Source organism: Panthera onca, chromosome D3 (assembly GCF_046562875.1).
Source record: "Panthera onca isolate mPanOnc1 chromosome D3, mPanOnc1 haplotype 2, whole genome shotgun sequence".
Taxonomy (NCBI): Eukaryota; Metazoa; Chordata; class Mammalia; order Carnivora; family Felidae; genus Panthera; species Panthera onca.
The window spans coordinates 6,894,557-6,907,498 of record NC_138350.1 but is presented as its reverse complement, the minus strand read 5'-3'; the positions used below and the strand labels follow the sequence as shown (position 1 = coordinate 6,907,498).

Here is a 12,942-nt window from a genome sequence, read left to right as displayed (position 1 = left end):
TGCACTATGGGGGACACAATTTTAAGTAACAAGAACATGACTTATCCTGTCCCCTCCCGATTTGCTTTCCAGAAGTCTCCAACCACAAGCAGCACCACCTACACTTACCTTGTTTGAAATGTTAATGAAGTTATTTCTAGCTTCGCCTTCACACCGACTTAATTCTGCATGGAGTCTTCAGGATCTCCTTAAAGAAAGCTGCTTGCCCCTCCCCCCCCATCACGAATTCATTTCCAAGTGCTGAAGGGAACGTTTATTTTAGAAGTGCCTGCTTCTGCTGCATAAAACCTGGGCTTTTCTTGCTTTGGGGACGGGGGGGGGGGGGGGGGGGGGGGAAGTTTACCGAACCCCTTTGAATAAAAAGCTCTGGTTCGTGCTGCCTCTTTGAAAACAACGCCTGCCTGAACACGTGGATCAAATGGAAGTGGACGTTTTAGGGATGGCTTCTCATCTCGCAGGCTAAGAACGGAGTTTCTGGACTGGGGGCCACTTCTTTCGGCCTCAGCTCAGATGGAACGCCACAGCCAGCTGGGGTGAAGGGTGGGGGAGGGATTGCTTATTTTACTCACCAGGCATCTTGTATTCAGCTATATTCCCACGTGCTGGCACTCCCTGGTGCTGCTGCTTCCCCTTGCACGCGTGGATGGACTTTCAGGAGTCTCAGGAACCCTTAAAACTCAGCAAAGGGATGCACCTGTGTGCATTGTTTTTAGCTTTCATCAGATTCTCAGCGGGGTCTTTGAATAGGAACACCTGCTCTTAAAGACCCATATTCCAGTAATCACAGTTCTGCAGCAATAGAACAGGAAGTTTTCAGAACTTATCTGCCATCCCTTCATAACAGAAAACCGAGGTTCAAAGCCAGTGAAGCAATGCTCTGGGCTCACTTCACGTTTGGAGTACAGGGAACCCCCAGCCTCTAGTCTGGAGGAAGCATCAGTTCTGAAACAGTCTCCAGACGCCACGAAAACCGGCAACTGTCCAGGTTCTGTAGAACGCTGAATTTGCTGACAAAGAGCCTTCAGACAACAGACTTAAGTAAATTTCTGAGCCTCAGTTTACAGGTGATGATCCATAAAACGGGCTAAATACCTACCTCGTGGGGTGATGTGTCCTATAACCTGCCTGCTCAAAGGACAGTGTTCCGTGTGCAATTAATGCGGCTCCCAGAGCTGTTCATCTGGTTCGTCTCCACTGGGAGAATCTAGCCTGCTAGAGCAGTACTTCTCAGACTTTAGCATGCACACGAGTCACCCAGGTATCTTTTTAAGTGGGGCCTGGGAATTTGTATTTCCAAAGCACTCTCAGGAGATGCGGATGCTCCTGGCCCGGGGACCACACTTTCAGTAGCGGGATAGTAGGAGATGGTTATACTGGGCATGAATAATGTAATGCTGAACACATTAGCCCTGGCTTGGGCATTTGATCTCATAGCCTAAGGAAGGAAAACACCCATAAAGACGATGTCCTAGAGACACCTGTAAACAACAACCAACAAAAATATCCCCCAAAGGCCCAGGCTTTGCACCATTTTGCTGTTTATTTCAAGTTTACAGAGAAGCTTAAACATCTGTGGAAAAAACACCAAAGGCTTATTTTTCTCTTAAGTTCATGTACTTTTTAAGTGATAAATACACAGTATTTAACTTTGTACACCTGATAAAAGGAAAATGCATAGTAGAAAGGATCAGGAATAAAACAGAAGCATCGGGCATTAAATCAAACACAGAATAGAAAACTCAGCAGTCCCACAGAACTCGGCCCATAAAGCTGTGAAGAGGATGGGAACCGACGACCTGGAAACATTCCCTAGCACCTTGGAAGCAAGTGGAGGTCATGGTTCTTCCTTGCCCAGCAACACAAAGCTCCCCTTTGAAAGATGAGTGAGAGCAATAGGTTGAGCCTGTGTGTCCAAATGCTCAGGTATTCGCCTCCTTGTTCCAAAAGGGCTTTTAGGATGGGAGCCCTGACTCACAGGAAAGGCCAGACCCTGGGAAGCCAGCCTCTCCAGCCCCCAGAGCCAATGAGGGGCTAGCTAAGGCTTTCTGCGAGCCCCTGGTAAGCCTGCGGAAGAGACGGGGGACGTGGAGCAGGGCAGAGGAAGAAGGAGCAAGAACTTGCACAAGGGCCCAGGTTGCTTATACCAAATTGGTCCCACGGATGAGCCAGCAATGGAAGAAACTGATAGGGCATCCTTTGGCTCACCTAGAAAAGCTGCCCGTGACAGCTTCTCCCCTTTCCTGACAGAGCGGGCTTCTGAAAAATCAATGTTTGTGCTCTGAGAGAATGGTAGCTCTACACTTTATGGTACGGCCCTCTGCTTATACTTTCTGGGGGTAGTGATTCCTTCCCACAGCTTTCTTTGGTGATTCTTTGAAAAAAAAAAAAAAAAAAAAGTTATGAATACGGGCCTCCCCCCCACCCACCCGCCTAAACAGCCGGCATTACCCATAGGAGGAAATCCGACATGGGGAGTTTCATGGTGGAAGAAACAGTCTTGCCTGATGCAGCTGTATAAACACAGAAGTTCTAGAACGCAGAAGCTCCACATGCTGCCTGCCCTCCCTGGGCAAGCCACTCGGCCAGGCCAGAGTCCACACAGACAGGCTGGGACCTAGGACAGGGTGACTTTAACTACCGCAAGGTGCTTACTGCAAACTAACCAGACCCCATCTGCTCCCAGAAGGGGTGTTGCCCATATATATAAACAAGCGCAGGAATGCGAGAGGAAGTACCAGGTTACAAAAAAGAAAGTAAGCAGGCCAGACAACCCTTCATCTGATGGGTGTCCTTTGCTCTTAGAAACCAGCATTCCCTAATTCTGTATCGTTTGCAAGATATCAAGAAAAGTCTGGCTAAATAAATGACACTCAAGAGCTTACGAAGATCTGTGGAAGCCAGTAACACTCAGGTTCCGTGAATAAACCAGGCAAGGGCAGGAAGGCCTTGCTTCACTGTCTCTCTCCAAGAAGTCCTCCTACCAATAATGATCAGACAGAAACTACAGAAAAGCATGGCCTCTGGACCCAGTTACTGACGCTATTTCCCCCAAGCCAGAGTCCACAAAGCACTGGGAATTTCCGAGGGCAAAGGCCTTCTAGTTTTCCTCCCCCTTGAACTTCACACTCACCCGTGTCTGGCTCTGGAAAAAGTTGCACTTGAATAGCAATGAAAGTTCCCAGTAATTGTTGGAAGTCAAAAAGGTAAACCTTTTCTCTCTGGACTTCTGGCTACAAAACAGAACTCCCTGTGCCAAGCCCTGGTCCTCGTGGACCCTGAGGACTGCTCTGGGTGTCAACAATCTTCTCTAAAAGGGTGCCCCGGAGTTATTGGGTAGATCCTAATAGAACTTTGCCTGTCAGGATGAGAATCAAAGTATTTCATAACTGGCCCCCCAGAAACTAAGTGTTTCACAGACTACAACAATCAGCTACTATTTAAGAAAACAGAACTTTGGCGTCTCTAGAATACACAAGTTACCAACAAGCTAAACTGCTAATATACAGCCAGAGGCTCTAACTGGGATCTAACATGCCTGAAGCCGGGGAACATATCCTGGAAGCTCGAAATGACCCCTGAACTACTCTAGAGTTCAGTCTTGTTAGAGAATTGAAAATATTTTGTTTACTCTTAAGCCATGTAATGTACATGGAAGTGTAGGATTTCACCCTGAAGTTTTTGTAATTTAACAAGAGATTTACCAGAGCTCAGTTAACTATTTCAGAAACCTGCTGTGACCATCAGTCCTTTAGGTGAACCCTTTCCCCCTTCCCCAAACAAGCACAGACTACCCTTCTGGGGGTGGAAAATCCCCCTTTGTGAAGCAATTAAGCTTCAAGCCCTTTCCCTTTTCCTGACTACAATTCCACCCATAAAAAAATTTAAAGTCCTTCTTACAAATAAGTTGCATCGAAGCTCCCTGCAGCTACTGAGGGCTGGCCCTGCCCTGACTCCGTGAGTCCACAGTCCTGGAAGGTGCCAACTGGCTTGGAGTTCGGGGGTTTCAGGGTTTGTAGGAGGAATCACACCCCCTCTTCCTCTCCCTTTCAAACGCAGCAACTAACTCTGTGGTCTCAGCCCACACCGCCAGAGTTTTCTGCCAGTTTTTCATGATTTTCAAACCCCACACATTCACTTGGTATATCTGACATGGTTCTGAGTTCACAATGAAAGATTTTTGGCATAAAAACGTTTTAAAAAGCAATTGTCCCAAAATGCATGTGGCTTTGGGTCTGCAACTCCTCACACCTGCCCGTTCAGCCAGCCAGCGGCCAAGGTCGATGTCATGGAGTCAAGTCTTTTTTTTTTTTTTTGTCCCCTTTAAAACAACAAAGGAAGGAAAAAAAAAAAAAAAAAAACAAACACCAGAGATGACGGTCAAGGCTCTACACACGTGCTGGGTTTCCGTAGGACATGCTGCTATGGAAACGCAGGGTACAGCCTGCATGCGAGGTCGCGCGTCCGGGCAGCTACTCCATCGCCTCGTCGGGCCGCAGAGGATGCATGCGTGCGCGGGGGCCGGGGGCCGGGGCCCCCCAACTCTCGGCGCGGGGACCGCCTTTCACAAGAGCACTTCCTCCTCCCCCACGGGGGGCGGGTCGGGGCCCCGGAGGCTGTCTTCGCTGCCTTGCTTCCTGCTCACCGAACAGAAAACCCCACGTTAAGGCAAGGCTGCCGTGGCCTGACCAGCGTCTCCCACGTTCCCACACCACCTGGAACGTCATTGACTTGGCTTTTCCTTCTAGATGCTCTCCCCTTTTCTTGCCTATATAAAAGTTTCAAAGGAGACTCTGTAACCCCCTCTGTGAATGGAAAAGCAGCATCATTTGCTAAAAATAGAAAGGAACTATATAAAAATAGATGCGAACCTATCCCTGTAACACCTCAAATCATCCCAAGTGAGTAGTGTGCCACCAGCTTTGGGGCCTGTTCACGGGTTTTTTTTAGAGATCTTGATGGGTCCCCCACCCCACCTCAACCTTATTTCTTTACGCTAAGATTGAAGATTCTTCAGTCACCTGAAGGTGAGCTTCTTGAGGGGCAGCAAGCAGGCCAACCTGCATATGTCTGCAAATGGTGGTCAAGAGAACTGCCCCACGCACACAGGCCCAAGAGACACCTTGGATGAAGAGAAGGCCCCTCCTCTTGGTGATGTGATTGATCAGAGCAGAAGAGACCAAGGAGGAAAGGCATCCCTGTGTCCCTGAGAGCCCGTATCCTGAAGCTAGACCTGCCGGGGGGACAGACTGGGCTGTTACGGGAGCTGGGAACGAAAATCCCTGAGGAGAAGCCTGAATCCCTTGCCACCAGCAAGAGATGACAGCCCCATCTAAGGAAAGCCACTGGGCTTGCCACATTGGACTAACATCTGCTGTATGTCCCTGGCCGGGAGGGAAACTCTGTCCCTGCACAAGGGAAGAGAAAAGCGTGATGTCTGTACATTCCTAGGAAGAAACATCTCTGTTTAAAAGGCAAGCTCATTGGCTTTTTATGTTTCTGCCACAGAAGAGGGGGTCAAATCTCCAGGGAAGAAAGCGGTAACTAGATGTCAAATCAGGTCCTTCACTTCTGTCCTAGAAGCACTGCTTGGTCCAGCTGGCTTTTAGTGCAGATGGTCGGCTGCAGGCCTTGGGCCCCAGGCCTCCAATACCTGAATAAGCCCTATGAACTCGAGTGCTGGGTCATCTGGACAATCGAAGCATCCCACCAGCAGGCTGAGGGCAAGAGCAGGTAATGCCCAGGTGCTACTGGGACTGCAGGTGAGGGAATAAAGGGGAACTAAAACCCTCTGGGCCAATCTCAGTCTGTTGGTATCTTGTGATTTTGAGCTCACTGAAAATAATGAATGACAGACTTGCACACAGATGGGAGGTAAACCCTAACACTTAAGGTTGAGAAGAAAAAGACGTGGCTGGTTCAGTCCGTAGAGCATGCGACTCCTGATCTCAAGGTTGTGAGTTCAAGCCCCACGTATGCGTGAAGCCTACTTTGAAAAAAAAAAAAAAAAAAAGCCTGCTCATTAGGCTTCCACTCTCTGTCACCATGGCAGGTCAAGGAGTAGACGGGGCCACCCTGTCATCTGGCAGCAGAGAACTGGGGACCAACCTAGCAGGGAGGAGGCAGTCTCAGGCTGCCAACAACCGGCTGGTTGCTAACTGCCACTTTCCCGGAGCGTAAACAGTCCGCTGCATGCCTATATAAGCCCTTGACTCCTGTGACACAGGTCATTCCATCTCACCAAACACAAATGGCTGCTGCTTGTATGTGAATGGTCATAGCAGCATTCACTCTGAGAGCCAAAATGGAAACAGTGTCCATCACTTAATGAAGGGATGTATAAAATGTGGCCTATCCTACAACGGAATAGAATTTGACCATAAAAAGGAATGAAGCACCGACACCTGCTGAACCTTGAAAAATGACGCTGACTGAGAAAAGGCAGACACAAAAGGTCACATACTGTACGATTCCATTGATGTGAAAGGTCTAGAATAGGCACCTCCATAGAAACTGAGAGTAGATTAGCACTGGCTGGGAATGGGGAGCTAGTGGTGATAGCTAAGGGTGCAGGGTTTCTTCCGGGGCTCACGAAAATGTTCTCAAATTGATTGTGGTGTTGGTTGTAGAGCCCTGTGGATATATTAAAAACTACTGAATCATACACTCTAAATGGGTGAAATGTGTACTATGTGAATTATATCTCAATAAAGCTGCTCTTAAAACACAGAAATGGCTTTCCAGTTATTGACCTGGAGCTCCCAGTTGAGAATGAGGTAGTGAGTGGAACTCAAAGGAAAGAACACTGGAATTTCTATCTTGCCACAGGCACTAGCAGGGTGAGAGGCAGCAGGGGTGCTGAGTGTGGACCGTCTCAGTGCACAGGGACAAAAATTCTCACCTGCCCTGGGAGGTGGGGTAATGCTGACAAGGCTATGTGTTTAGAGACGGATGGCCAAAAGGGAAAAGGTTCGGATCCACCCAGGGGACAGAGGACTCTCACACTGATTTGCAGCAGGCTGGAAGAGGGCTTATTTTCTAGGTCCTAACCCATCAGAGAAGAAAGGGTAGATGCTGGACAGCCCCAGAGCACAGCATGCCTGATCTAAGCTCTGACCACACGGACCCAGAGCAGGGGCAGCCATGGGACCCTGCGACGCAGCTTCAATGCCGTTGACGTGCACTGAGCATGTGTGGGTACCAGACTGGGTCATGAGACCTGGGTGAATTCACAGGCATTCCGGGTGGAGCGCCATGCACCCGCAGCCCAGCCCACATGCACGACCCGCCATCGGGTCCAAGCCCCTGGATGACCCTTGTTTTTATCCTAGGTCCCGAGGCCCAAGGTGAGCCTGGGCACAGCAGCCCAAGCTGGAAGGAGCCTCCGCCTGGGTGGGGGTGCCCCGCACTCTGCAGCTGCCCCCGCCCCCAGGCTCCGGCAGAGGCTACAGCGCAGGCAGGCAGGCATTACCTTGGGCTCAGACAGGGGCTCACACTCCCTGGTGGGTTTTTTGCTGGAATGGCCAGAGGGGAGGGAAAAGGGAAGTGAGAAGGGACACGGGATCTATGAGATGCCTGTCCCCCACCCCAGAGACACTCAGACCCCAAACACCAGCTTCACAAAGCTGCTGCCAGGGGGATATTGAGCAGGGCATCTCTGCTGTGACACACTGGGTCACATGAGAGAGAGGGCTTGCTCGTCCACCACAGGGCTGATAATCCCACCATCAAGCATGCATGCTTCTGGGCCACAAAAACACTTTCTGATTGTCAAGAGGTTCCCCCAGTTATGCAAGTCTCCCTGAGAAAGGTATAACTCCAGTGTGGGTTAGCAGTCAGCAAAAGGAGGTGGGCTGAGCCTGGGGTGGGGCAAACCCAAACCCAGCAGCTTCTCTGATTTCCTGGAAGGTCTGGTCTGAGTCGTTCCAGGGATGGGCCCAGGCAGAGGGGGCTGGGCAAGGCTGCCCTCCGGCTCCCCACCCCACAGGAAGGCGGGTGGATACTCACGTAAGCAGGTTTCCAGGCGCTGACAATGAGCGCTCCTCCCGCCGGCTGCCCTCAAACGGGTTCCCAAAGGAGCGTTTCCGTATCATGGTCTTCACCAGGATCTGAAGGAGAGAGGAGGAAGCTGGGCCACCTGGGGGAGACTCCAGGCAACAGCCTCCCTTGTGCCACCCCCCAGGTGCTAGCTCCCTCTTCCTTTCTCTCCCAGCCCCCAACAGCTCCCAGGGCTTGTGGCTGGTGACTGGCCTTTGAAACACCCTGGGCAGCATCCCTCCCACCCAGGACACAAAAGCCAAAGCCATCATCAAATCTGACTAGTCCGCACCCAAAACCATTTATGGCTCCCTGGCTGTCAATAAGATAAGGTCCAAAATCCTTGCTCTGACAGTCTCCTATCTTAATCTCGTCTTGGTCTACCTGAGCCCCAGGGGGACCCTGTGCTCCAGAAGAGCTGGCCTGCACTGTCCCTCCTCTTCCAGGTGTCCCTGCATCTGGCACCATTTGTTTCACCTGAGCCATCGCTGCACATGCCCTCCTGGCCCATCAACCTGTCTCATCTTCAAATCTGGGCCTTTACTTTCAGTGCAAGCTATCTATGACCACCCCAACGAGAAACCCAACTATTGTTTTCCAGGTCAAATTAACAAGGGCTGCACTTTTAATTGAAATATAATTCACAAAGTAGGAAGTTCACCATTTTAAAGTGTAAAGTTTAAGGGGTGCCTGGGTGGCTCAGGCCATTAAGTGTCTGACTTTGGCTCAGGTCATGATCTCATGGTTCATGGGTTCAAATCCCGCTTTGGGCTCTGAGCTGACGGCTCAGAGTCTGGAGCCTGCATCAGATTCTGTGTCTCCCTCTCTCTGCCCCTCCCTCACTTGTATTCTCTAAGATAAATAAATAAACATTAAAAATAATAATAAAGTTGGGGCACCTGGGTGGCTCAGTCAGCTAAGCGTCCGACATTGGCTCAGGTCAGGACCTCAGTTTGTGAGTTCGAGCCCTGCATAAGGCTCTGTGCTGACAGCCAGAGCCTGGAGCCTGCTTTGGATTGTCTCCCTCGCTCTATGCCCCTCCCCTGCTCACACTCTGTCTCTAAGATAAATAAACATTAAAAAAAATAATACGGTTCAATGGTTTCTAGAACATTCACATCACCACTATCTAACTTCAGAACATTTCCTTCACCCCAAGAAAAAAAAGCAGTACCCATACCCCATTTCCCCTCCCCCCAGGCCCTGGCAACCACGGATCTGAGTCCTGTCTCTGTGGACTGGTCTATTCTGGACATCTCACACAAATGCAACCACACAGTGTGTCTGGCTTACCACACTGCGCATCATGCTTTCAAGGTTCGCCCTGTTGCAGCTTGAATCAGTGCTTCATCCCTCTTCACTGCCAAAGAACATTCCTTTGTACAGATAGGCCACATTTGTTTATCCATTTATCCACAGGTGGATGTGGGGGCTGTTTCCACTTCTTGGCTATTGTGAATAACGTTATGAACATCCAGGTACACATTTTTGTGTGTGGACATGTTTTCCACACAAAATGCTTTCATTTCTCTCGAGTACACACGCAGGTGTGGAATTCTTGAATCGTGTTATGACCATGTTCACATTCTGAGGAACTGCCAGGCTGGTTGCTATAGCGGTTACACCATTGTACATTCCCACTGGCATCACACAGGGTACTAGTTTCTCAGGGGGCTGCGTTTTAGTGCAGGACAGGAAACACCCGACCAGGTCTAAGCTGCTGAGGCAGCACCCCAGGGCACCGGGTGGTGTGGCGGGAGGGCAACGGAGCTGAGAGTGCCAAAGGTCCATCCATGTCTGAGAGGCGCTGAGGGCAGGCTTGTTCACTGCCAGTAGCGGGAATTTGCTGGTGTGCCCCCTCGTCCACTCTAACACAGACTGGGTCCCCTGCCTGGTTGGCAAACACCTGCCTGAGGAGAGGATCCCTTGGGAAAAGGTACCGTCCCTCGTCCCATCCTGCGGCCCCAGCTCAGCTCCCTTCCTCTGCCTCCCTGTCTTCTGCCTCGCCCCTACTGATCTGTCCCATCCTTTCCAAAACCCAGATCAGATTCCCTCACTCCCTGGCTTAAAATCTTTCACCCATACAACTCTGGAACTTCTACTGTTGCTGGCCAGAGAGCCAAGGAAGGTTCTGGAGAAAGGAAGCGAATTAGTCATTTTTGGTGATGCTTTTGGCTGCTGTGTCCTGCAAAGGAATTTTCAAGGAAAAGACTTCAGCCCCCTGAAAGGCTCTAACCCCCACCCCCTCAAGCAGAACATGGTGCCTCTTCAAGCTGTTTTATGTGCTGAACTGTTTTTGTGTGTGTGCTGCTAAGAAGAAATCTAAGCATTTTTTAAAAACCCACCGATTTACCAAAAGGTGGAAACACTTGGCATCTGAAAAATGGATAAACAAAATGTGGCCTATTCATATTCTTCAGCCATGAGAAGGAATGGCATGCTACGAGCCGGATGAACCTCAAAAACACGATGCTGAGCAAAAGAAGCCAGACACAGAAGACCACATCCTGTGTGATTCCACTGACACGAAATGCCCAGGAAAGGCATATCCAGAGAGACAGAAAACCAACTGGGGGTCGCCAGGGGTCCGGAGGAGGGGAGAACAGAGTGACTGTTAACAGGTACAGGATTTCTTTGGTGGGGGAAATGCAAATGTTTCAGAACCAGAAGTGATGGTTGCCCAATACTGTAAATATAATAAATGCTACTTTATTGTTCACTTTAAAATGGTTAATTTTGGGGCGCCTGGGTGGCTCAGTCGGTTAAGCATCCGACTTCGGCTCAGGTCACGATCTCACGGTCCGTGAGTTCGAGCCCCGCGTCGGGCTCTGGGCTGATGGCTCGGAGCCTGGAGCCTGCTTCCGATTCTGTGTCTCCCTCTCTCTCTGCCCCTCCCCCGTTCATGCTCTGTCTCTCTCTGTCTCAAAAATAAGTAAAAAACATTAAAAAAAAAAATTAAAATGGTTAATTTTATGCTACATGAATTCTATGTCGTTAAAGAAGAAAAGGAAAACACAGACTTAGAAAATGAAGGCTATGCCCTGTGGCAAGACACTCATGGTGCCTCCCTTAGGACTATGCTCTGTGGCTTCTGGAACACACCAGCCCCTTCCTTCTGTGCCTTTGCCGGGGGTGGTCCCCTGGCAAGACCACCCACCCCGCCCCTCCCTGTGGCCTTGTCAAAGCAGCCAAACTTCCCAGCCCTCAGGACCCAGCAGAAGGGGCTCCTCCTCTGTGCAGCCTCCACTCTTGCTTCTCTGCGCTGGCCTGTCACCACATAATGGCACAGGAGGGTGATTTTTCCCACTCTATCTTTCTTACGAGGCCAGAAGCGCCATGAGGGCCAGTGCTGTACTCCATTCATCTCTGTAACCCTGTGCCTGGAACACACCGGGTGCCAGGAGGGGACCTGGACCTCCCCACTCCAGCCCGCGCCCTCGGATGACTACAGTAGCCCCTACTTCCTCCCTGGTGTCTACAGTCCATTTTCCAAGTGGGATCTTTCCAGGGCCAACTCAGATGGTCCTATTCCCCTGACTCAAATCCTGCACGTGCTCCCCACATCCCTTGGGACTAAGATTTAAGTCTTGGCTGTGGCCTCAGGTCTTGTGTGGGCTGGCCCCACCTGCTGCCCAGACTCATGTCACTGTCCCCCCACCTTCCTCGTCCTGCCTGGCTTTCTAAAGCTTCTTGTGGGCCTAGCTTCCTCCCACCAGAGGATCACCACGTTTGCTCTTCCCTCTGCCAGGAACACCCTCGGCCCAATAGTACCGTGGCCCAGTTAACACTCTGCCATCTTCTCAGTGCACACCTGCTTCTTCCAGGAGGCCCTTTTCCAACCCATCACACTGGCCACATCCCCCTCTTAGGGCTACACAGTGCCCCTTAGGGGTACACATTGCAGCCCCCCTGTTACATTATACATTTATCTATTGGCTGTTTGCCCAGCATCTGTCTCTCTAGGACAGAGGATGCACCATGTTGGTTTTACTCATCACTGTACCCCCTGCTCCCAGACCCCTAGGGTCCGACACCTTCTCCCAAGAACATCTCAGGCCTGGAACAGAAATAACCCATGGTGGGCACCTGGATCGGACGCCAGCTGCCTCCCCAGCTGTGGGCACAGGACATGGGTGCAGTGGGTGGATGAGAAAGAGTGAGTGTGGGTGAGTTTTAACAGTGAAGATCATGCAGAGGTCCCAGGTCAGGGAGGAGGAGGAAGATGTGAATGGATGCCCCACCCCAGTGGCTCAAGTTTTGGAAGAAGGAGACAGAAAGTGTGTGGGGAAGCAGGAGGGAGAAGTGCAAAGCTGGGAGAGAAGGAGCCAGCATTTGGACTCCTAGAGGGGCATTTACTTGAGGCCAGACACTGCATCTTTGTAGAAAGTCTCAGCAGTCCCCGGCCAGAGCCCAGGGCCCTGCCTGCCTGCTGGGGCCGACGTTGGCCAGACACACCCCAGGGTTTTCAAGATGGCCATAGTGGGGTGGATTCTGCCCCTGGGACTGCAGCCCTGACCCCAGGACCTTGAGGATACTGGTCTCCCTCCTGGAGCCAGATGCCCCCCTAGGCAGGGAGGGGATTGGCAAGTGGGCGATTCCCAGAGTCTCCAAGGTTAAGCCTGAGGATTCCACATTCTGGCTCGTTTTTCCTGGGTCAGAACCCAAATGTCAGGCCATAAAAGGGGCCCAGGAGCTCCTGAGCACATGAATTGGGAGCCCATGCCCCTAGCCCTGGTAGCTGCCCACACAGCAGATGTGAGATTAGCTAAGCCGTCCACTCTGGAGCCTGAAGAGCCAGCAGATACGAATCCCACCTTGGAGACCTCAGCTTTAACTCCCACCTCGCACCTGCCCTGGTCCTCCTCCTGCTCCACCTGACATGCTCTGACAGCAGGAATTCCAGAAGGG

General features: G+C 51.0%; 1 protein-coding gene across 4 annotated transcripts in view; it reads right to left on the bottom strand.

Annotated features, from left to right (window-relative positions):
* Window positions 1-1,521: 1,521 nt before the first annotated feature.
* Window positions 1,522-12,942, bottom strand: part of CAMKK2 (calcium/calmodulin dependent protein kinase kinase 2) — a 47,547-nt gene continuing 36,126 nt past the window's right edge. For 2 of the 4 annotated variants that reach the window (XM_060612247.3, XM_060612244.3), the window contains 3 exons: window positions 8,005-8,105; window positions 7,469-7,511; window positions 1,522-4,634 (listed from right to left, as the gene is read on the bottom strand). In XM_060612247.3, the coding sequence (XP_060468230.1) occupies window positions 4,470-4,634; window positions 7,469-7,511; window positions 8,005-8,105 (309 nt within the window). In that variant the 3' untranslated portion in view covers window positions 1,522-4,469. The remainder of the gene's footprint in view (window positions 4,635-7,468; window positions 7,512-8,004; window positions 8,106-12,942) is intronic. The other 2 variants (XM_060612249.3, XM_060612248.3) reach the window with 1 other exon arrangement.